The 24,307-nt window shown below is 41.1% G+C and overlaps 2 protein-coding genes across 4 annotated transcripts in view; both read right to left on the minus strand.

Annotated features, from left to right (window-relative positions):
- Nucleotides 1–4,007, minus strand: part of dmd (dystrophin) — a 236,270-nt gene extending 232,263 nt beyond the window's left edge. For both annotated transcript variants that reach the window (XM_044019373.1, XM_044019372.1), the window contains exon 1: nt 3,799–4,007. In XM_044019373.1, coding sequence (XP_043875308.1) covers nt 3,799–3,880 — 82 coding nt within the window. In that variant the 5' untranslated portion in view covers nt 3,881–4,007. The remainder of the gene's footprint in view (nt 1–3,798) is intronic.
- A 3,712-nt stretch (nt 4,008–7,719) lies between these two features.
- On the minus strand, nt 7,720–23,792 carry LOC122765382 (transmembrane protein 47-like). 2 transcript variants are annotated; one of them, XM_044019616.1, is made up of 4 exons: nt 23,342–23,642; nt 14,886–14,924; nt 14,605–14,745; nt 7,720–11,366 (listed from the first exon to the last, which is right to left on the minus strand). In XM_044019616.1, exons 1-4 carry the CDS (start codon nt 23,568–23,570, stop codon nt 11,188–11,190), a joined length of 588 nt encoding a protein of 195 aa, XP_043875551.1. In that variant the 5' UTR covers nt 23,571–23,642; the 3' UTR covers nt 7,720–11,187. The 2 variants fall into 2 exon arrangements, with proteins under 2 accessions (XP_043875551.1, XP_043875552.1); XM_044019617.1 differs by lacking the exon at nt 14,886–14,924 and having other exon boundaries at nt 23,342–23,792.
- Nucleotides 23,793–24,307: the final 515 nt, after the last annotated feature.

The following is a 24,307-nucleotide window of genomic DNA, read 5'->3' on the forward strand; positions in this document are numbered from 1 at the left end:
GTGAAGTGTGCTGTTGTTATTCTGGCAGGATAGAGGGAGTGTCTGTGGAGGAATGTTGGAAATAAAATGAGTAAAGGAGGGTTAGTGGACACTTGTGCAGCAGGGTGGTTCTCTCTCAGAGGAAGAGGAGGAGGAGGAGGAGGAATAAATGAGAGGAGGTGAGGAAAAGTGACACGAGACACAGAAGGAACAGAATAAAACCCAGTATTAGTCAGACTTCATGCGGTTAAACAATATTTGTTAGACAGATGTTTTTTGAAATGGCTGGATAAATGCATGTTCTCAAATGGGTTGTTCACAGTTCAATAGTTTAAATTGGACTGATATTGGTATCCATAGATATTCATGGTTGGAGTATTGAACACAAAAATATTTTCATTATCTTTTTTTTATCTTAATTAAACAACAGGTTGTTCAGTAAAATGTCAAAAAAAAAATGGTGAAAAGTGTCGAGCAATGTTTCATAATGTCCTCAAACAAACCAAGGACATTCAGCGTTTTTGTCATAGAGGAGCAAAGAAACGTTTCAACAGTAACATTTCAGAAGCTAAAATCACAGAAATACTTGAGTGCATTCATCTATTATCCAACTAGATAGTGATTCATTTGAAGGTTGACTTAGAGCAGATTATCCACTCATTTTCTTCCATACAACTATGAAGATACTGTCTTGGTCACAGCTACGACTACGATCAGGAGCAAACAGGAGGACATCGCGCTCGTGACTCTTGTATGGCGGTATAGCACTAAATCGCAGCTCCACAGATTGATGGAATGAATGCTGTATACACACAAACACTCCCTCAGTCAGGTCTGATAGTTTTGCATGGTAAAGTCTGTTTTCAGACGCAGCATTCAAATAATCATTTCTCTTCCAAACAGAGGCTGAATATTAGCGTCTTGTCTATAGATTTAACGCTGAAAATCCACATTACTTTCACACCTAACTGCATATTACAGTGCATTCATTGACTGACTTGTTTGACTTACTCCACATACTTCAGCCAAACTACAAACCTGTTTACAGAAAATATCAAGAAATTAATTTTTTTTTAATTCAGGATTCATGGAAGCACAACAAAAGTTCCCTGGTTTAAATTTGGACTTGTGGACGCATGTATACATTACATCACACTGTATACGGTATGTTAAATATCTGCTGTGGGGCCTCCAGCACAGTTACAGACAGCTCGATTTAGCTCCTCACAGACAGTCAGACACTTGGGTGGTCAAATATGTTCGGAGAGAAAGAGGCGGCGCCACGTCAAAAGAGTAGGAACGATAGAAAATAACAAGGATATTTAACTTTGAAGAAGAAGCTGATGTTGGGAAGCAAAGGAGAGCAGCACGTATGGAAGAACAAGGGATGAGGTCATGGGTAAGATTGAGGAGAGAGCGAGTGAGTGAGTGAGGGTGTGTGGAAAAACTGAAAGCAAAGGAGGAGGAGAGTGAAAATATAGAGAGGATAATGCAGAGGAGTGGCAGCCGTCCAAAGTGGGCTATCTGACACTGTGCAGCAGCCAACCATCAGGCCAGCTGACCGCTATTTCCAGCATGAGATGACCCACCAGCTGTACCGAGGGGGGGAAAGGGCAAGAAACACACACACACACACACACACACACACGAGAGAGAGCAGTATGTGAGGGAGCGAGGGAGTAAGGGCTTTATTTATTCATCGCAGCTTTATTTAAACATGCGGGTCACTCAAGGAAAAGTTATTTACACAGAGAAAGAGAGAGACGTGTGTGAAAGGAAATCACCTACAGTAGGAAGACGAGGAAGAAGATCACTATCACCTGTCCCAGAAGCTGTCCATCTGTCCGTCTCAGTCACTCGCTCTGACTCACTGGACCATTATAGGTCACATAAGTATTAACAAGCGCTATCACAGGGAAATAAAAGCCCCATGGCCTCTAACTCATACCAGAGATCCCTCACGCACACACGGGACACTTTCACCGAGGACACTTTTAGCCTGGGTGTGTCTGGGTTGCAAGTTAGCCCAGAAACAACTTAGACTTAGTTTAGTTTTGGGCTGAACTATCTCACAGGGACGAAGGTGACTTTGTCAGTCATTCACACAAAGTGGATCTGGACCCACATATGGGTCATACATTAGGTTTCAAATAACTTGCATATGAAGTTGTGATTCATTTAGCAAACATAATCTCTGAGAAAATCTGGTTTACCACTTTAAAATACTTGTAGGTGTTACAGAAATAGTAGTAAAAAAAAAATAGTCACAAATGTTATAAGTGGGGCAAACTTGTGATTTGATTTGTGAACTGGGTCGCGATAGTGTGTGATCTTTAAATAGTTGGGGCGCCTTATAACAAGTTTGGGAAACATGCTCCGTGAGGTATTTAACAGGTTATTAATAACCTCAGCAAACAACATCATCACATGAGTGCGAGTGGCAGCCATGTTTTACAGTGTTTTACACACACACAAACAAACTTGTTTGTCTTAGTGAGGACACCTCATAGACATAATGCATTCCCTAACCCTAACACTAATCTTAAACCAATTCTAATCCTAACCCTAAAACCAGGTCTTAATCCACAAAAAACACTTTAAAGTTATTTTACCAGCACTACAGAGAAATGTTATAGTTTTCTATAAAACACATTTAAGTTCACTTCACTGATTTGTATTTTGACAGACATTGTTTAGGTGAGTGAAATAAGCTTTAACACTCAAAAGCAAATTGTACACTTACTTTTACACATAAATGTTTTTTATTTGTCATTTTAAAAAAGTTATTTTAAATCACTGCCTGTTTGTTGATTGATGTCAGAGAACAGCCAGCATAAAACAAATAAAACATTGATTGTAAAAACAAATAAAAATGAAAAACAATCAGTTATCAGCAACTTAAAATATTTTTAATTCGAACTTGCCATGAATCTTAGTACTGGATAAAATAACTTCTCAAAATCCATTTGTTTTCTTAAATAATCATCAAATCATTTCATATCAATAATATGAAGAACTTGTGTGGCATCACATAGATGTTATTTAATTTAAATGTCACATACACGTGACTTTATCAGCAAACATAAGTATAATATTAATAAACATGTACGGGCTCTGATTTCTTTGATGGGATTGATGGTTATTTTGCTTAAAGGAGCAGTCCGTAACTTCTACATTCTCAGGACCACAACTGTCTGAGAAAGTAACCCTGATGATGTCATAGTGATGTCACCATGGTTACGTCAGCCTGGACATGAAGACTACAGGAATATCAGTGATTCAAAGTGATTGAAAGACATGACTTTTTATCAGGCAACAGTAAATCAAAACGTAGGATTCAGCGTTTCTCAAGTTTGAATTTTATAAGTCAGCGTATATCTGCCTTTGCCTCTTCCTGTCCTTTAAAAGAAGTTGTCCCACTTTACTGAAATGTAAAAATGACGTTGATTAGCAGTAAGAGTGGATGATTCCTTTAAAATGACTGGTTACTCATTAAATTGTTATTAATCAGACTTGTCAACACAAACAGGATTGTCTACAGAGTCAGTCAACCTTTGTAATCACAACTCTCAACCTGCTTCTGCATCACACCTGTGAATCCACTGAGAGGGTGAAACCTGCCCCAAAATCTGACAACTCTGATATTGATCATAAAAATAAATAAATATCAAGGTCAATAAAGAAAGTTTGGGATTGTTTCTGAAGTGCATCCTCTGTCTGCATCGACAGATTGGACAGAGTGGGCAGAGGGGTCTTTAATATTACATACACAAGCATATGGTCAACACACACACACACACACACACTTTGATCTCCTACCTGATCGACACTTGATGATCTCTCCAAAATCGTCCTCCGCGGGCTCGTCGCAGTAGTCCTCAGGACGCACACCCTCCGCCATCGATAACAGGGCACTGGGTGTTTAAGAAATGAATGAATAAAAACAAAAAGTTTCTTCTGGATCTGGATGGGCGAACAGTCAAACAGGTTAAATCCACCGGGAAGCGAGACAGAGGCGCAGGGTGAAAATCCAGAGCAAGTGACCGGAGGCAGAGCGCAAAGGTGAGACCACAAGAACAGAACTCCAGGCTGGACGAGGAGGAGGAGGAGGAGGAGGAGGACCAGCGGGTCTGTCACACAGGAGCAGACACAGAGCAGCAGGTGTGCAGTGGGTGTCGCAGCATTCCCACCTCGAAATAGTAGCGCCCTTGGAGGTGCGTGGCTCTGCGCCGGGATCCCGGACGCCATGCGTAAAACCCGACACCTAAAAGTGGACGCAGTGGTGGCCGCTTATTTCCGTCCTGTGACATTGATGTACCGGGCCAAATATCGAGGAGAGTCAACTTTGACCCCCAGGGTGTGTTGTGATCACGTGACTGGCGTTGACCAATGTAAACAAACGGCTTGTTATGCATCTCTCTACATGAATTATACAGTTTGGAGAATAATAAAGAGGCAAAGACAGAACGTATGAGGAAGTGATTTAGATAAGAAACGCTACACTCTAAAAATTGCTGACTAAATTCACTCAACTCAATTCAGTACATCAAAGTGTCCTAGATACTGTACTTTTATAGAAGGTTATTGTATAATTGTATAATGAATTACTATCAATTGACATCCGTTTGCTGTAATGTCACGGTTGGGCCACTGATTTAGCAATATTTTCCTGAATAAATACTATATTTTATAACATTATACTAGCCATATGTCTGAAACCCAAATGAAATGCAGGAAGCTTGAATCTTGAATTTGGGGGTCAATATTCTAATTATCAATAGCCATAATTATAAAATGATGCCTTATCTGGCAGAATAATGGGTGAGGAAATATTAAAAGAGTGAGGGGGCCTTTTCCATCACTGTCATTTCCTTACTGAACTCTCTCTCCTCATATGTGCCTTCACTTTTTTTTTTTTAATGTTTTTTTCAATTTGTTGTAAAGTGTCTTTGAGCATTGTTAAAGCTCTTCAGAAATAAAACGCATTGTTATTATTATTCAGAGATCTGGAAGTGAATGAGCTTTTCAATGAAACTGATTCTCTGGCAGCTGCCAGCTGAACATACATGATGCTGTGTGTGTGCGCGCTGAGAGGTTAGAGGTCAAATGCAATTGTGTGTTGTTCAGCTGCTCCTCTTTAAACTCCTTAAGTCTTATGAACTCCGTGTGTTTGGTTGACACGTCCTTGTTGCTTAGTCGTGACTCGTCTGGGAGCAAACAGGGGTAACGACCGGGCTCATCGGGGGAAAGCGAAACAACGCGAGAACAAGATGGTGATTTTGTTCAGTTAAAATGTATTCAACAAAGAGGTGGAATGGTGGTAACTGCACAATAATTTGTGGCATGACCAAAGGAAATCGGGCAGTAGGTGCGGTTCAAACGAAACAATATAGCCAAAAGGGAACTTCATGAAACACCTTGTCTTAACCCTACACAACTCAAAGAAAAACATTATATAATTCATTTATTTCTTTTTACTTTTCTCTTTTCTTTTCATTGCGTTTCATTGTTATCATTATTATTATTCACAAACCAAGGCCATGACCAAGAAGATGCAGAGAAAAAGCCTCATTTGTTATTATGTGACTCCTGAATTCATTTTTCTTACATCAGATACACGACGTGAACTAATGTGTATAATTACAAAAGAATAATATAAGTAAAGTAATATAATGACAATAATTACTCATTTAAATCATTCAACATTTAACAGGTGTAGAATCGAAGAAAATGTATTTCCAGTTGTATGTAAGTAGTCAAATCTACCATGGGAAAAAAAGAAAACATTTAGTCACTGGACACGCTGGTTAATAAATCATGGGACTGCTTGTACAGCAGGGGGCAGTATAACCACAGGTTACACAGAGTACAGTTGGAGTCAGTCAGTCAGTCATCATCTACCGCTTTATCCTCCACCAGAGGGTCGCGGGGGGTGCTGTGCCAATCTCAGCTACATCGGCGGGGTACACCCTGGACAGTTCGCCAGTCCATCGCAGGGCCACACACAGATAGAGACAAACAACCATTCACGCTCACACTCACTCCTACGGTCAATTTAGAGCGTCCAATTTACCTAATCCCCACACTGCATGTTTTTGGACTGTGGGAGGAAGCCGGAGAACCCGGAGAGAACCCACGCACACACGGGGAGAACATACAGAACATGAACAAACTCCATGCAGAAAGGCCCTTGTTCCAACCGGGGCTCGAACCCGGGTCTTCTCGCTGCAAGGCGAGAGTGCTAATCACTACAACACCGTGTGGCCTACAGTTGGAGTCTCATCTGTAAACTAGGCCAGTAATTCTTGAAAAGATGTTTTCTAAAGTTTTCTGCCCCAGGCCTGAGAAAAAAATGGAGCTGTAGCCGACTGCAGAAATATGAGGTAGAAACCTGGATGTTATTGTCAGACCATACAGCCCGACTGCGATCGCGGGTTTTGTGTTCAACATTCGGCAGCACAGAATTTGAGTTTGGTAGGCATCAAGTGTATTTACAGTCATGGTGAGTTGTAATCCTGGCTGACAGCTTCAGCTGCTCTCCCACCACCCTCCAAGTCTCCTGGCACTTTTCTTAGCATAGAAGTCCTCGAATCACAGCTGGAGCCGGAGTTTCGTGATTCCTGCATCAGCTGTGCCATAAAATCTCTCAGTCCTATGATAATTTGTGCCTGCATATGCTTTTTTCCCTCACAAATTAGCATCGTCTGCAGTGAGGGACTGACTTTGTGGCATTTACACCAGTCAGCAGTACAATAAAATGCTATTTCTGTTTCAAAATCTAAGCTTTAAGTCACGTCTTTGTGGCAGCGGTGCTGCAATATGTGCCGATATGACAATACAGACACAAAGAGGGGTTCAAATCAAAGCCTCTGCATCCATTTAAGTGATCACTCAACTTTTTGAAGTACTTTATTTTATTTAGAACTAAAACATAATCACTACTGACTGTGCTGTATGTTGCCGGAAGAAAGAAAAAACACATTTTAGCCACTTAACAAAAGGCTAACCTCATGAAATCTTTATTGAGTGGACACTTAAGTTCATTTAATGGACACTTCACTATCAAACCACATTCCCAAGGTTGATGTGAAACACACACATTTTGACTTTGCAGTTCGAAACAGCTTAAAATGCAAATGTGTCCTTTGCACAGTGGCCATTTTGACAGGTCACGGTAGGAAAAGCACAGGTGTAAGTAAGTAAATTAACGATGGCTGAGTTCCATTTAGCTATCCTCCGTTTCATTCCTGACTTTCACGAACTGAACAGAGCCATTGTTAATGTGATTTCAAATAGGCCTAGAGACTATAACCTGGACTGAAGAGGAAAAAAAAGGTTCCATTACCTACAAATTTACTCAAATAAAAGACCAAAGTAAAGCTGGAGTGTGCGACACGTTTTTGAAAATTGGCCATGGGCTATAAAAGACAGTCTGAGAACAAACACAGTAATAAAAACTGTCGTGTTCTGTGTCTGTCGGTGCTAATTTGGTGGAAGGGGCTCAGGACAGATAGAGCCTCCATCCCAAAACATTAGATCCTGACGACTGAACAACACCACAGTCTTCTTACCTGTTAAATCTCGTGTTCACTGGCTCTGCTTGTTTAACTCAGCATAACAGGAAAGTCGCTGGTAACCTTTCTGCTTCTATAGAACAACGCTGAAAGTGACATAAGCATGTTAAATGTAAACAGAACAAATGAAACAAACAAATGACATCAAGAGACAGAGAGAGAGGCATTCTGTTCTGTGCAGTGCTTTAATGTTCCAATGTACAAAGAGATAAATGCAGATTATTGACATCTCTACAGCAGCATCTAAAATATGCCAACACACGCACACACAAACAGTTCGTCTTTCTATCAAACACAATCACAGTCCTCTGCTGTCATTACACACACACACACACACAAACATTCTAAATCCCTATGTTCATCATTAGACAGTGTTTCTCTCAGTCTACTGGGAGATGATGCATTAAACAGCCGAGCTTCTACTTTTCATCAGTGAATTAACAACCAAACAAATGCTGATGACTACAAGTGAGACCTGGGATAAAAGGTACAGAGAACTAGCAAGGGTCAAACACAAGTAATAATGATTGGAGGGGCAGTTAAACTGTTCTACTGCCCCACAGAAATGACACAAAGAGGCCTGACACTGATCTCCTTATTGACGCAGAGCCACGCTAAAGAGCTTCATTGACAATCAAAGCATGTAGGTCAGCCTAGTGTGAGCACAATAGCATTGTCATGAGAATCAGAGCCTTGTCATTACAAATGATGTGACACTGATTTCAGCTCCCAATTAAAAACAATCATTTTTAACATGCACCTGCTCAGATTTACTACATTTTTTTTCCTTTACTTCTTGGGGAAAAAAGATGGTGTACTAAAACAGCTGAACTTTATTCTTTAAATACTTTAAACTACCTGACACAGGATTTATCTTATGTGTTTTGTGTGTCTGACACATAAATTAAGAATAACAGAGAACCATTGCATCAAATATTTAGTTCTCAAGGCGATTCAAAGACTATCCATTGATAAGTGAACTTATCAATGGAGGCAGAGGTGAATCAAAAACTTAAGTAAAATATCAGATTTTCTCAATGTACTTTCATACAAAGAGTGAGCAGTTTACATTTGGGGAAAGCTGTGTAACAGTGAGTTAAAGCTGCAAACATGTTTGTTAAATATTGTAGACTATACTAGTGTATAGCCGGGTCCTTGGTGCATTTCTCAATAATTCCTGTATATTTTAACCCAGGTCTGTTACAGTGTTAGTGCCTATTAAGCTTCCTCTATACCAGTGGTTCTCAAACTGTTTATACCAAGTACCACCTGAGAAAATATTGAGATCTTGAAGTAAGGCAGATTTATTCCCAATAAGATAATTTGCTCTCTCAGCCTCCTTTTCCTCGCATATACTTGAGACACTGGTAAAGTGAAATTGGATAAATTAGTTGACTCTATTTTTTAATTATGTTTAATTTTCTATTCACTCCAAGTAGAGGAGGATCTCGTCCCACTGGTGGTACATGTACCACAGTTTGAGAACCATGGCTCTACACCAACTAAGCACAGAGACATTTCTAGGGAACAATAAACACCCCCACTTAACTGCGATCATACAGTATTGAATACAGGAGCGACCATCTAAAACGTCATACTGGCGATGATGATCTTTTCTACTGCACCTGTCCATCGTGTCAGGTCGTCTGTGGGGTCACATGACATTGGCTTAACAGAAATTCTAGTGACCCAACAAAATTCCCTGGAGAAGCCATGACATCTTTCAAACTTCTTTGCTGAAATGACTCAGTCAGTTGGCATGACTAATGGAATAATGGCTGGAACAGTGGTTTTCACTAAATGAAAAGACAGAGTTAACAGTGACTGCAGTAAAACAACAAATCCACACGAAGGCCATTAGAATATACACAATGAATCTACATGGGGAGGTTTAACTGCAGTGTGAAAGAGCTCGTTAAATGCTTCAGATTACAGCTCAGTAATTGCAGGGATAATATTGTGTCCATTAGAAACAATGGGATACATGAAGGAATTTACTGATAGTAGAAAAGCATGAACATGATGAATAAGGATTGTCATGGTCTGTCTCTGTGGGACTTGGAGTTTCTGTCCATGTGGTTATTCTGTTGTAATTTGGCGTTTCTGTTCCTCTGACTTGTATTTTGCTCTGTGTGTGTTGTCTTATGTTCAAGGATTGTTTTTTTTTTCTCCCTGTGAATTTTGCTGATGCTATGCTGTTTTCTTTGTATCCAAAAAACGCCTGTGCCCCATTCCAGCTATCATTATTAAACACTTGCCAATCACATCATGTGATGCAAATATTCCAGCACAGGAAGTAGCCAATAGGGCTGTCAACTTTTATCAAAATCAAGTTTGAATAAATATTATGTGACACACTATTTATTTAAAGATATAAGTATCTTCCCCCAACACCACCGCACACAAACGCGACATTATTTCTTATTACTCTTATTATCTGTCCACATTTTTACTGTTACTGTAAACAACAAATCATCACTGTCTTATTTTTCAGTGGGGCAAAGAGGACAGTCAAAGTGGCCAAGCTGTGCTTAGAGCGCCCTCTGTTGGACCATGCAGTAATCAGATGTCCAAGTCCATGTCAGACAAAGTTCACCCAACAACAGCGAACACCACTTTGCCATGGATCTAACAGCAAAGTCAGTGGAGCTACTGTGGAGCGTTACAGCGATGCGTACATGTGAGTGCAGCTTCATGTTAGAACGCTGTCTGAACCCACACCGACACAGCTCGGGACTCCAGCAGTCACCAGCCTTGCTAAAAGCTTATGGCTGCAGTGCACTATATATAGCCGGCGAGGAAGGATGCTCCAGACATCATGGCGAGGAGAACTTCCCTCAATAAGGAAATGAAATGTAGCAGACTCCAGGAGGCAGCAGAGTGCAGCCCTGTCTCACATCTCTGGCCACAGCTAATCTATCATGACAGCTGTGTGCGCGCACCCTGTGGCTTCCCACAGCCACAGACGAGAGGCTGGATAAGAGAATATTGATTGGACGTCACTTGCACACACACACACACACACACACACACAAGAGAAACCGTATGTCTCATGAAGTGCAACTATAGTGTCTTATCCCTCCCTTTAGTCTCTGTGAAAGTTTGATGACGATGATGTTAATGATGATGTCCAGCACAAGTATTAGACGTCTACAAGTGAAGCGTGGTCCTCCTTGCATGGACATGTGAGTGTAAACATGAAGTTAAAGCCTCCCACGGTTACGTCCCGTTTCCTCAGTAACACATTCAATACTTCCGTTTTCCACTGGCGATGAAATACCAGTTGTTCTTGATTGGTGGTTGCTACTGTGTCACCAGTGTGTCCTGGAAATAAAGTAAGACCCTGACCCATCCCAACAATCCCCCCAGGCCTGGACGGGGCCTGCTGACTTTAGAGCTGCCAGTTCATTTACCCAACAGTCTCAGCTCTCCAGCTCGTCTCGACTGCCAGCTTCCTCCCGATTATGATTTAGTTTCTGGCTCTGATCCAGTCAGGGTACAGTATTCCTTACAGTTCTTGTGAACTGAGCCTTTCAAAGGTGCCCCGTTCCAAACACATACACTTCCTGACACCCACCCCACCCCCCCGAATACCTCTCACATGTAACTGAAGGATGTCCATCTTGAATGTGACCTAATAGTACTCCTCATAGCTCTTGGGGTTGAGGCAGTAGAGGATTCCCCCGCCAAAGGAGAAGATGGTTCCTCCCCAGGCCAAGCCATAGCCCCAGTTGAATTCATGGTAGATTCGCAGGTTGATGCTCTCGATGAATTTAATGGGGTAGAGGACCAAGCTGCAGGCCTGGAGGACAACTGCAAGAGACGCACAGATGGCAACGTGTCATTTCTTTAAAACAACAATGGCGGAAATAGTGAGATGCACAAGCACACAGAGGAGCAGAAAACACGAAGAACTGCTTCAGTTGCATAAAGAGCAAACCTTCCAGCCATCTGGTCACAGCTCTGGGTTTAGACTCGGCAGCTGATGCTTATGCTTAAGTTATGCATAAGGAAGGAGCAGGTTTTAAGGTCAGGCATCTCACAGTGTCACTGCAGTGTAATAAATGAATGAATTAAGAGTTTAAAGGTCCAGTGTGTAACATTTAGGAGGGTTTATTGGCAGATATCAAATGCACGAACCTCCTTCAACTATGATTTTAGTGTATGATCACTTTAAAATAAAAAGCATTTGGTTTTCATGTCAGTTAGAATAAGCCTTGATATGTAGCTTAGGTAAGGGCATTGTTTTCTAGAGCTAATAACCAGGAATAGGGTGAATTCTCTCTCTGAATTATCTTGAATAAAATTGCAATTCACAATTATTATTTATTGCAGTGACTGTCAAAAAAATATTCTTAAATCACAGCTTCTTATGTTTTAGGATGGAGCACTGACCAGAAAGATGAGATGAGGGGATTTATCTGTGGCATTTTGTCAAAGTGTACCCACTATTGCTATTAGGCATGGGCCAATATGAACATTTCATGTCGCATTTAATTTGCCCAAAATAATTAAGATTCAAAATTTTGGTGCAATAATAGTAAAAGTCTGCTTTGAACTGTACTAAAATCACTTTACATCACATTTAGTAATAATGTCCTTGAATAAATCACTGGGACTGAATGTTGGAAAGCCAGGCAGCATTTTCAAATCACTCACGTAAAATACTAAAACTTTTTCCCATTTACCATTATATTGACAATGAAAATTGACCACAATCAACTTGTTGTCACCTTTTTAAAAAAAAAAAAAAACACAATGTAAAATGAAATTATATGGTATATTACCCCATCCATGTAGTGACAGGTTGACAGTTTATGAAAGGAAAAGTAATATCTTCTAAACTTCAAAATGACATATTTCACTTATTTTATTCATTTTATTTTGAAATGTGCCTCACTGATTATTACTGAATGTAAAATAAATCCAGACCAGAGGTTAAAAAAGTGGTATCTACTGGCTTTTGCTTTATTTTTCTTTCTTTCTGTATCAGTCGTGTAAAAATCTGTTTGGCTTTACTAGAAAAAGAGCAGATACTGGGTGGAGAAGAGACGCATGCCCTGAGGAGAAGTCATTTAGCTCTGCAGATCTCATTTAGAACAAAAACCACGATAAATCAAATTCCATCAGAAGGATCAGGACTGGAGTGAAGGCGCAGGTTTAGTAAGCGATGGAGGGATGAGGGGAGGTGAAAGGACAGAGTGAGAGGAAAGCAGAAGAGATGGATGGCAGCGGAACACAAGAGAACGTGTCAATCATTATTTCTTCAAAGGGAATTCATTTTGTGGAAACATAAACAAGCTGTGGAGAAAGAAAAAAAACCCAGAGACTGCATAATTTCCAAAAACACAGAGGGGGAATAAACAAGCCTTAAGAGGCTGTGTGTATGTGATCTATCTTTCACTGAGGGCCTTTATAGTCAAACCCAAAAACACTCTTTTAACGTCTGGAGAGATCGTTTCTTTCCCCCTTTAGGGGAAAACAAGCTGATTTGAACAGCTATTTTTTTTTTCACTGTATGTTTTTAAGTTTCACTTCATAAGTCACTTATCTGTTCACTAAGCTGCAAAATTATACATGAGTATTTAATATGATTATTATTGAAACATAGACGTGGATCGTTCAAGTAAATAAGTTATACATGAAGTTGATGAATCACATTTACACACTGATAATTCAGTTTTATACCATACCAAACATTAATTCTCAGACATCAATATTAAATGATTTACACAGACAGGGAAACCATTTTGTTTTCTAACTCAAAGACAGGAATTATGTGCTAAATCTTAAATTATATGCACAATGCATATACCATACATTGATTCAGACTGAATATGTGTATATTATTAGTATTGAAGTACATTAAACGGCACAAACTAGAGTTATTGAATTAAAGCCCAGCCCGATAAAAGACCAGCGTTATTCTCACGTCATGACTCGTGACGCATGCTTTCAAACAGTACATTTCACAGTGTCTATTTGTTTGCTGTGGCCAAAAGGGAGAAAAGCTTCTCAATCACCGCAGCATGCACAACGATTCTATTTGGAGGAGCAGTCAAATGTCAGCTCAGAAATATTTCAATTCTGTGGTTTGCACCATATGATTGACAAAAAACTCTCTCACAGGAAACACACACAACATTGCAAAATCAATAAAGGTCAGACAAATATTCCGTTGAACAGTTTTTGATACCCATTAAGAATTTTTTCACAGTGGACAGTATGTACTTTCTCCCACTAGGGGTCTCTGGGGAGCAGTGTACGATCATGAGCTTCTGATCACTTCCTAATTAAGTGAGTGATCCTCTTGGTATTTTTCCTGAAGTTGCCACACAACAATGATCTGTTTTTAAGCTCTTTAAGCTCGCATTCTCGCTCTCTCTCTCTCTCTCTCTCTCTCTCTGTCCCTTTCTGCCTCACTTCAGGTGTGACTGTTGCTGCAGCAATGTCTCTGTCCCATGTGTCACAACCACAGCAACACGTTCCTGCACTCTAGCGTTTCTGTTCCCTGTTTCCATTCATTTTTATTGTGAAATATTTGCAGGATCAGTGGATATATTTAGCAGCAGCTCCATAAAGCAGATAATGTCATTTAGTACACCACTTTAAAAAATACATGAGTTGAATTAATGTTTAACTTTCTCCATGTTTTCCTTCTTTTTTTTTGCAGGATATAAAAATTAAGGACGTTTTCACAATAGCGCTACTGGAAATTGAGGCTGACCGGGGAAATTAAAGGGACAGGCATGAAGCCCTGCTGCGACCCTGCTGAGCTGGAATCATAAAAATAGAATTTCCTCTAAATGAGTTTGAGAAAGGGACTGTGGGTAAGAATGTGTGTGTGTGTGTAATCAATTAGCAAGGATTATCATTTAAATGCATGCCAGTTTCCAATGTGATTGCCCTGCAACTTTCCACTTACCTTGTCTAAATTGCCTAATTAAGTCATCTTATTGTGTGCGTGTGTGTTTTAGTGCATAATGAATGAGTGACCTGGTGTGACTGTCTCTGCATGTGCCCGTGTGTGTGAGTTTGTGTGTGCACTGACCTGCAGCGAAGAGCATGAAAGCGACGGGTGCATAAAATCGCCGTCTCGTGCCGATGCACACGGCAACCAGGGCGACCAGAAATGACATCAGCACCAGGGCTCCACCCCCTAGCAACAGGGCAAGTGTCGCGACCTGCCAGTCTGGGAAAAGGCAGAGAAAGTGGAGGAAGGAAGATGGACACAAAGAAAAACGGTTAAGAGACATGGAAAGAAAAGTGACCTCATAGAAATAAATAATAATAATAAAAAAAAACATTCATGAATAAATGCAGCAGGCATACCAGAGCTAAAAAGGAAATGCACAAAATCTTGATGGTGACCTGGGAGAAGAGACAGAGCCACAAGAAATGTGTTATTTTATTTGACATTTTATAAATGACTGTGTTCACCTCCATCAAGTATGATCAACGAGAAGAGGAGGAACTGAGGAAGGGAGGGAGAGAAAAACAATGACACAGGAAGGACTAAAAGGAGAGATGGCAGAATGGGCAAACAAAGGAAATAAAGAAAGAGGGTGCACGGCAATGAGGGAGGGAAAAGTATGTGTGAAGAAAAGACAAGAATGGAGTATGGAAGGAAGGAGAGATGGGGATTTAGGGGATAGAGAAGCTGGAAAGAGGCTGATAGATGGAGAAAGTGAGGAAAAAAAATGAAAACAAAGAAATGAAAGAGAGGGGGTGAAAAAAAGAAGGTGCTTGTGGAAACAAGGGATTAAAAGAGAAAAGGTGTAGGTGTGTTAAGTTTGAGGATGCATGGAAATATGAAGGAGTTATGAAAGGACAGAAGACAAAGGAAGTGACAGAAGGAAAGAATTAAGGTAATGGAAAAGATGGTAGGAGAGAAAATGAAAAAGTAGAAGCAATAATACACAGAAAGAATGATACAGTAGAAGAAGGATGGTAGGACGGAAGGACACAATTAACAAAAATAGAGATGATGTAATGAAAAGGAAGTCAGAAACAAAAAGTGAAGAATGAAGTGGGGAGGGAGGGAAGCTCAGAAAAGAATGAGGGAGTAAATGGAGAGAGACATGGTGTAGAATGAAAGTCAGGGGGGTGAATGAATAAATGTGTGGAAGGAAAGACGGGAGAAGTAGAAAAAACAAAAAGGAAAGACAAATAACTGTGAAGAACGGAAGAAAAACAAAGGGAACGAGGGAGCTGAGGAAAAACGGGGGAGACAAGTTAAAGTGAAATGAGGACGGGTTTTTTTGTGGCAGTGAGAGTCTCTCTGAGGGGGTGATGGGCGATAAAAGAGGAGACGCGTGTGGGGTGAGCCAGAGAGAGAGAGGGAGAGCGGGGAGAGGCACTGGCATAATGTTACAAGGACAGCGAGAGGGCAGCATGAAAGGAAATACCAAAAAGGAGGAGAAGAGCAGGAGGAGGAGGTCGGGGATGAGGGTGAAGGGGTGGGGGGAGGAGGAGGGCAGGAGGACACTCGGGGGGACAGACCAGCACTGAGTGAAAGTAATGAAGAGAGAAGGCATTTAGTACCTGAGCTGACAGAGAGGCCCGGCTAAAGAGCTTTTCTGGCACGTTCTCAAAAAACCTGTCTGCATTTCTATGTTTATAGAGAACACTGAGACACACACACACACACTCATAAACACACACACACAAACACACCATTCTTCTGAGGACACTGCATTGACTTCCATTCATTTGGACAGCCTAAACAAACCTACGCTTAACAAGGTCAGTGTTAATGTCACAAAAGGAAAACAAAAGCTAACAAAGCGCACACACACACACACACCCTGATGAATTGGCCCGACAAACTTTAATCAACTTTAATTTGTTATTGGTATGAGGTTGGAACTGTTTATTGTCTACGTCAAGTGAGTTGCACTTACACATAAGTAGAGCTGAAACGATGAATCGTTTATTAATCGGTTACTAAATTAATCGACAACTTTTTGATAATAGAATAATCGGTTTGAAGCTTTTTTCATGATTAAAACAAGATTTCCGATTGTTTAAGCTTCTTAAATGTGAATATTTTTTTCATTTCCTTGAAGAAATCAATCAAAGTTAATCATTTTGTTTTGTGGACAAAACAAGACATTTGAGAACATCGTCATTTCCAGGTTTGACGAACACCGATCCACATTTTTTGAGGTTTTCTGATATTCTGAACACCAAACGATTAATGGAGAAAATAATCGACACATTAATCAATTATGAAAATAATCGTTAGTTGCAGCTCTGCACATAAGCTTCACTTTCACATGTGTCATTAATCATGGCCGACTTTGAAGCAAGGAGTGCCATTGTTGTTATACTGATGGCTGAACTGGTCAAACCAGCAAAGCTTGTTGCCTACAGTACGCCACTTTACAGATGTTGAAAAGATTTGCCAAACAATATTTGTACAAAAATATAATGTTTTTATACTGTAGTTGGTGGAAAAGTAAAACCGCAGTGTTCTTTCCTAGGAGACCAAGTTGTCATAGTTGCTGCAAAACATACAAAATTAAAGTGGATGATGCAACACAGCTCATACATTACAATAGTTCCTTGCAGTTGCAATTGGAATCTGTGCTCTCCTGACCTGCTGTCCCCTCCTGCCTTATCTTCCCCCAGTCACCTGTCAACCTGTCACACTCCACCTGCCCCACAGATGGCCCTGGACAGTCCTCCTGTCTCAACCTGTTTATTCAGGAATCCACTTATTCAACCCACTGAATGCACTAATTATCAAAATAATCTAAAATTTCATTTTTTTTGTAGCCAGGCAATGAGAGGCAGGACACAAAATGCCTGCCCACGTGTCCACACGCAGGCCTTGTCATTTCATCCATCTAGACGCAGAGGGAGGAATGATTGACCATCTCTCTAAACTTTTATTCCACCCGTCAGCCTTCACGCCGTGGTAAGAGGTGACGCCGACAAATTGGCAGCCTCGCACGTAGCTGCCGCAAACCCCTCTTCTGCACAATAGTCCAGAATTCATAAATGAATAGTAATTAATTAATAGAGTAAAGGAATAGTCTGTTCTCTTACATACAGCAGCTTTTGAAAGACAAACATCAACCTAACATCAATGAACCACATCTGACAGAGAGCTGGAGCAGTCGCGACGAGACACAGTGTCACTGCACAGCTTCGGCAGCGCACTGCAGAGCTATTTATGTAAATGTATTTCTTTTATTTTACTTTGCATGTGTAAACACAGGCAATGCTTAAATTTACGGCTCTCGTGTGGTGAACGTGCTCATGAAAGATGGATGACGGAGCAGAGAGAGAGAAGGAAAGATGAGAGATTTAGAAGCAGAGGGAGATGAAAGGTGAACTGTAGAGGTACTGTAGATGGTGATAGAAAGGAGGAGGAAATTAAAAAGGAGCATGAGGATACAGTGGAAATGAAAGATTACTGATAGACGGAAGAAATGAGAGTAAAAACATACATAGCATATGGTGCTGTATGATCCGAGGTTGGTGGGAAGGTCCCATCACTGGTTCTCCCCGTTTCAGTGCTGTGACAGTAAATCGAGGAGAAACTTTTTATCCCACAAAACCTCATCCAATCAGGAGCCAAACCTCCACAAAGAGGCAGTAATCTCTAGGCTGTATGTTTTAAAAAATATGGTCATTTATTCATCTCCCCGTTAGACAGCCTTCTCTGACTGGAAGCCACAGTTTTGAGTTTGTAAACTGCTCATTCTACTGCATCAGAGTCCATAGAAAATAGAAAATCAGCATTTTTAGCGCATGGACTGGTCTACTGGTTTGTGTAACTCATCAAAATGTGAATAAAGGATCTCAAACACACAAAATACCAAATTTGAACGTACTGACGGATGCAGCAGTATATCAACAACTACACACAGGGTGTTAGGTTAAATGGACTTGAGAATGTATGGATTGAGCAGTTTATAAAGTAACACACAGGCTGTGAACACATTCTTAAGACACTGTAGATTAAAGCGGGTGTTTTTTTATTAGGTCAGCCTTTTGTCAAGGGGCTAAAATCAGATTTTCCTTATGTCCCTTGTGGCAGCGGAATCATCAGTTTAAAAATACTTTAAAAATCATGAACTAACATTAAAACCAGGTAACAAACCAGGCAGACGGACAGAAGTATCATCAGGAAGAAAGGAAACTGGATCAGGCTTGTTGATTGTTCTGATTCCACAAAACTATTCCATTTCATATGGAGCAAAGATTTAAGAACCTGAAAAAATGTTTTAAATTAATCGTCATCGTCAAAATAGTTAACAATTAATATAGTGATCGCTTAATATTCAATATTCTCATAATTTTTCATTCTTTTCATGAAGCAGCACTAAACTGCATGACCGATGGATGTTTTGATTTGAAAAAGGGAAAAAGAAAACTGCATAAATATGTACGTTTATGTTACTATTAAAAAACGACAACAAGTGTTTATGTGCTGCAGTGTAATGATGCTGTGGTACTATAACAGCTTTGAAGAAAGCTGATCTGAATCACAACCACAGGTTGGATGGAGTCTGTCTGAGCATATGCATGAGTCTGTGTGTGTGTGTGTGTGTGTGTGTGTGCGTAGACATGAGGCAGCTGCAGGTTCCCTGCTATTCTGTCTGCCACAGAACTGAATGCCACATTTCCCATTCCTCGTTCAGCCGCTACAAATAGAACGTGAGTCTCCGGGGGGCTCACTGAGAGGAGAGATGGAGTCAGATGAGAGGAGGAGGAGGAGGAGGAGTAGGAGGAGGAGGAGGAAGAGGAGGAGGAAGTAAGGATGGAGGTAAAGAGGCTTGACCCTGGAGAAAATGGAACTGAGAGACGGAGATGGAGAGAGCTGAGGAAGAGGATGGGGAGAATGATTAACATTAGAAGTATAACAATGATGCCTTCAAAGGGAGCGAGAGAAAATATATGACAAACAAAAAAAAGATGACAAAAATAGGACGAGGGTAAAGAGCTCAGACAATGGAGAATTGGGCAAAGAGCAGAGATGAAAGGCGAGAGAAAAGAGAGAGCAATCAGATGGATCGATAGCATGATAGTGCGAGATGAGAAGGGCAGAGAGTGGAGAGTTTGTGGCTCTTAAGTAGTAAAGTAGTCAAATGTGTGACAACAAAGACCTGTAAATGTGGAACAAAGACAGAATGGTTCAGTTTCAAATGTTGAAACTGAACCATTCTGTCTTAAAGATGTAAATATCATGAATGCTACATAAGTTAAATGTGCTTTAAAAGACGTGTATTTACAAACCTCGGTTAATAAAATACATAAAGTGCAAGAAAGATTAAATGGTGTCTTCAGTCTGAGTTCATGTTTTAATGTTGCAGGTTGTAACCAAATACAATGAGTGCAGGAAATCTACTCTCAAGGTCAGATGAATGACACATCTATTAGACACACGATGGAGAAGAGGGAAGGAAGAACCAGAGGGATGAATGAACGGAGAGGAAGAAGGGGTTTGCCGGAGAAAAGGATTTCCGAGACAGACAGAGAGAGAGAGAGAGAATTAAGAGAAAGAGAGTGGGCCAGCATCCAGGTGTGTGTGCGTGTGTGTGTGTGTGTGTGTGTGTGTGTGTGTGTGCAGAGAGAGAGAGAGGGATAATGGAATTTTTTTTCTTTTAAAGGCACATTCATGCTCTCATATATCAAGATGTATTGTTTTAAGGGCTGAATATGTATCATTTTAAATCCTTTTAAATCCAAAACACAATTAGCAAATCGCAATGTCTTCTATTTGCTCTGATTGTTCCATGTTCTATGTCAAAAAAAGATATAATGCACTGAATGATTTAATTCATTTCTTTACTTTTGAATATAGTAGTTAATATTGTATAATGCTCCATCTTGCACCTAATTCTAAGACACTGTAAATATTCTTTATAAGCTTGACTTTAAAAATAAAAACACATTTTATATATTATTATTATTTATTTGTATATACATATTGAAAACTATACACTGTATATGCTACTGTAGCTATTCAGTGGCTGTCTGAAATCCTTCCAGCATACATTAATTAAAAGACTCCTTACACACCTGAGCTCTTTAAACAGCTTAAACAAAAAAAACAGAAAAACAAAGATGTTTAACTAAGAAACTCATTAAAATTGGGAACTCAAGGGCTTAATTGAGTAAAATGAGATATAATTAGAGTAGGTATAAACTGGTCCCGGTCTCTAAATACCTGAGGTAGACAAGGTTCAGACCGATAAGGGAGCAAGTTTCACACAGGTGAAATGAAACTGTACAGACATTTTACCACCTCTGCCTGGAAGTGATTAAAAACTGCTGAAACTTTAAATAATAGAAGACAAAACATATTCAAGCTGCCACTGAATAAGCTGCGACTGTAAAGCTGCAACCCTTTTAAAATGTGTTGAGTTACAGTAGCGGTATATGTTAATCTGAGTAATACTGAATTTTACTTTTTAAAATTCAAAAAGCATCATATTCTGTCATGTAATGTAATTGGAGGATTCTCAAATAAGAAAAAAAGGCTGTTTAACAGCGAGATAAAGTGGCAAACATTATTTTAAGATATCGTGGACTTAAGCGGACATAGATTTAATGAGGCGAGCCTTTACAAGCGGCTAAACCACGTACCCCTGCTGACAGACGTGAGCCTCTGTGTCTCAGGCTGGTTCCCAGCACTGACCCCAATTCAAAAAACCTGAACTCTTCCTTTAAATACTGCTTTCTTGCCGCACATCGACACAATGATTTAAAAGGATTCCAGCGAAATGAACAGTAACTGCAGTGCTGGTCTGTCTATGGAACAAGCCAGGGGGAGCTGGCACAAACCAGGAGTGATTTATTTATTAACATCAATGTGTGTGCACTGGGACAACACGGCACACACAAGCGCACACATGCGCACGCACACACACCCTCGATGCCAAGGCATCTAATTAGGGAGTCCTGGTCTGGAGTCTGAGTGTGTGTGTGTGTATGTAAGTGTCTCATAGAGGGACAGAAAGAGAGGCAGGGCTGAGAAATGTGGTCACAAAGTGTGTGCGTGTGTGTGTGTGTCTAAGGAGAGAAGGTGCAGACATGTAGCAACAACAGAGAAATCAGAATGTGACATGAAATATTCAACTGGGCTTCAGAGGAGACTGTCCAGAAATAGGTCTCCTCAGTGTGGTAGCCTCTTATTGGTACACACACACACACACACTGGTTTGTGCAGCTATTCTTTCAAGGGCTTGCACCAACTCCCAGCCTTTCCACAGCCTAACCAAAGAGTTATCCAGTTAACCTAACCCCAATTCAAATCCTCAAAAAGACCTAAACTTAACCAGTTACTAGTTCCTCAGAAATGTGGTTCTGCCTCATTGGGGCCAGGTTCTTACAAGGTCAGTGTTTCTGCAATACAAGAAACACATGCACACCAATTTACACAGCAACGTATAGGGTTCAAGGCTCTACGTCTGACAGACAGACAGATGTTGTCTGTTGTCACTCTGTAGTAACAAAAGCCAAATAAGTATCGCTCATGAACTCCGTTTCCCTGGAAACAAAGCCAATATCCAAGATCAATGTCTCCTGCCCTCAATCTGTAAGTGCTCTGTTGAACACAACAACAAGTCCATTCTCTGCACGACCACAAGAAAAGAGAGTATCATTTAAAAACATTTGACAATCAGGATCTTGAAATGTAAACACCCTCCTCTCCGCCCTCCTTTCTGCGGTGATGAAAAGATGAATTCATCAGAAGCAGGTGAGAGGCAATATCCAGCACAGTGTTAATCATATAAAATTGTCGCCATTGTGAGGTAAAGAGGCTGAAAATGAGGAGCACTGCTCTTGAGTGGCTTTTACTTTAATTGTTTTTCCCTAAGCAGGCCCATGACAATTCGTGGAGAAACGGGAAACAGACATTTTGGAGGAAACAGTGGAACCACTGCTGCCTCCATCAGTCAGGTCAATGTTATACAGTGACTTTAGAGCTTGAATTCTTTGTCCAGATTTATATAAGTGACAGAAACGTGCCTAATGAGACAGAAGAAGAACAGTAACTCCTGCGTCCCTGCGAGCTTAAAATGCAGATTTTTCTCTATGTACCTTGGTGCAGTAGAGGGAGCAGCTTACGATATTCAATTGCCAGTCAGAAAAGGCTGTCTAACAGTGAGATCAAGCGGTGAACATTATTCTTAAAGCACTGTGGACTCAAGCAAATGCAGATTATATCTGATGAGCATTTCGTGCAGTGCACAGTGCAGACTATGTCAGTACCTCAAAGAACCACTCTTTAAACATCCAACATTGACACACACCTGCAGCTTCACAAGGAGGAGGAGAGAAAACAGCAGGAGTCTGTGGTGCAGGTTTGACCAAACGCATCAAAGTTACAGTTTCATCTCTGATCCTTTTTTTTCCCCCCCTATAGTCCAAAGCTGAGATCAAATGAGCTAAACTTACTTTGAGTGCAATTGCATTTGAAGTGCACCCCCGCCCACTTCTCCTCCACTGTCATGACTGTGGAGATCCCCGAGGAGTCACAGGTTGACAGCAGCTGTCAGAGTGAGGCTTTGATACAGCTGGATGGAGACAGTGGGGAGTCACAGCGCTGGCTCTTGACAATACTTTTCCTTTCTATGGATGACAAATCATCCCTCCATCATCTCCACCCATCATCCCATCAGCTTCAGCAGCATTGCTATCGGAACAACACTTTGTTCTCGAACTGTTGTTAATAAAGGAGGCGAATAAAGGACGGAATGAATGGGTGGATGGAGAAGCTCCATGAATGGTTCTACCCCTCCTTCCTTCCCTCCCTCCATCCTCATTACCTGAGCCCAGAGTGCTGCTGCACTGCCACTTCTCGGTGCTCGTCGGTTTCCAGCAGGACTCCCACAGCGACAGGTAGTACTGGTCGTCAGCGGTGACCCACGCCGGGCTCATCACGGCTCCCACGTCCAGACATAGCGCCAGGAAGACGCACACCAGCCCGACCAGTTTGAGCGGAGTGAGCTGGGAACCGTGCGCCGACTCCTCCGTCTCGGTGACAGCAGAGGACATGGCGAGTCTGGAGGGTTCGAACCCCAGGCGAGGACGTCGCTGCTGCTTGTCTGTGAGAGTGTGAGTGTAACGTGTGCTGATGTGTACCTTCCTCTTGATAAGCGGAAGTCTCAGCTGAGCCGAGCTGAGTGTTGTCCCTGCCGCTGCTGCTGGTGCCACCGCAGGCGCGTGCGTTGCGCGCTGGACGGTCGCTCCGCCTGTAGCACCGGCGCTGCCGCGGCGCACCGGTGATCTCTATGTTTACAGCGCTGACGTCAAAGGCTCCGAGGGATCAGCAGGTGCTACAGGGTCCTAAAGAGACAGAGGGAAGTGAAGAAAGAAAAAGAAGCCCACCCTAATGAAGCAGTTTATTTTGTTTTTGTTTGTTACGTACATCATATCATCACATAATCTATTAAACATATAATATCATTGTTGGTTGTCATTTTGTTTTAAAGTGATGGCTCATTTGTTGTATGATATACTGAAGACACTAGGGATGTCCGATAATATCAGCCCACCCATAATATCAGATAATATAGCCTTCTTTACACATGTGCATCACAACACCTTTAGCACAACACCTTTAGTTTAGTATCTGGAACTGAAAAATATAGTATTAACAAATTCATCCTGCGGACCGGATTGGACCCTCTGTTGGTCCAGTTCTGGCCAGAGGGCCATATGTTTGACACCCCTGGTCTAAGATATCTTAAGTATTTATGCCTCTTTGTGTCGCAGGATGAAGATATCTTCTC

This window comes from Solea senegalensis, linkage group LG2, assembly GCF_019176455.1.
Source record: "Solea senegalensis isolate Sse05_10M linkage group LG2, IFAPA_SoseM_1, whole genome shotgun sequence".
In the NCBI taxonomy this organism is placed as follows: Eukaryota; Metazoa; Chordata; class Actinopteri; order Pleuronectiformes; family Soleidae; genus Solea; species Solea senegalensis.

What these genes read in the sequence shown, in the direction of transcription:
- LOC122765382 (XM_044019616.1), bottom strand. Translation starts at nt 23,570, where the DNA reads ATGTCCTCTGCTGTCACCGAGACGGAGGAGTCGGCGCACGGTTCCCAG. An exon ending in CAGCAGCACTCTGGGCTCAG is followed by an intron (nt 14,925 to 23,341) that starts GTAATGAGGATG and finishes CTCTTCTCCCAG; the next exon opens with GTCACCATCAAGATTTTGTG. An exon ending in GCATTTCCTTTTTAGCTCTG is followed by an intron (nt 14,746 to 14,885) that starts GTATGCCTGCTG and finishes GCCTTTTCCCAG; the next exon opens with ACTGGCAGGTCGCGACACTT.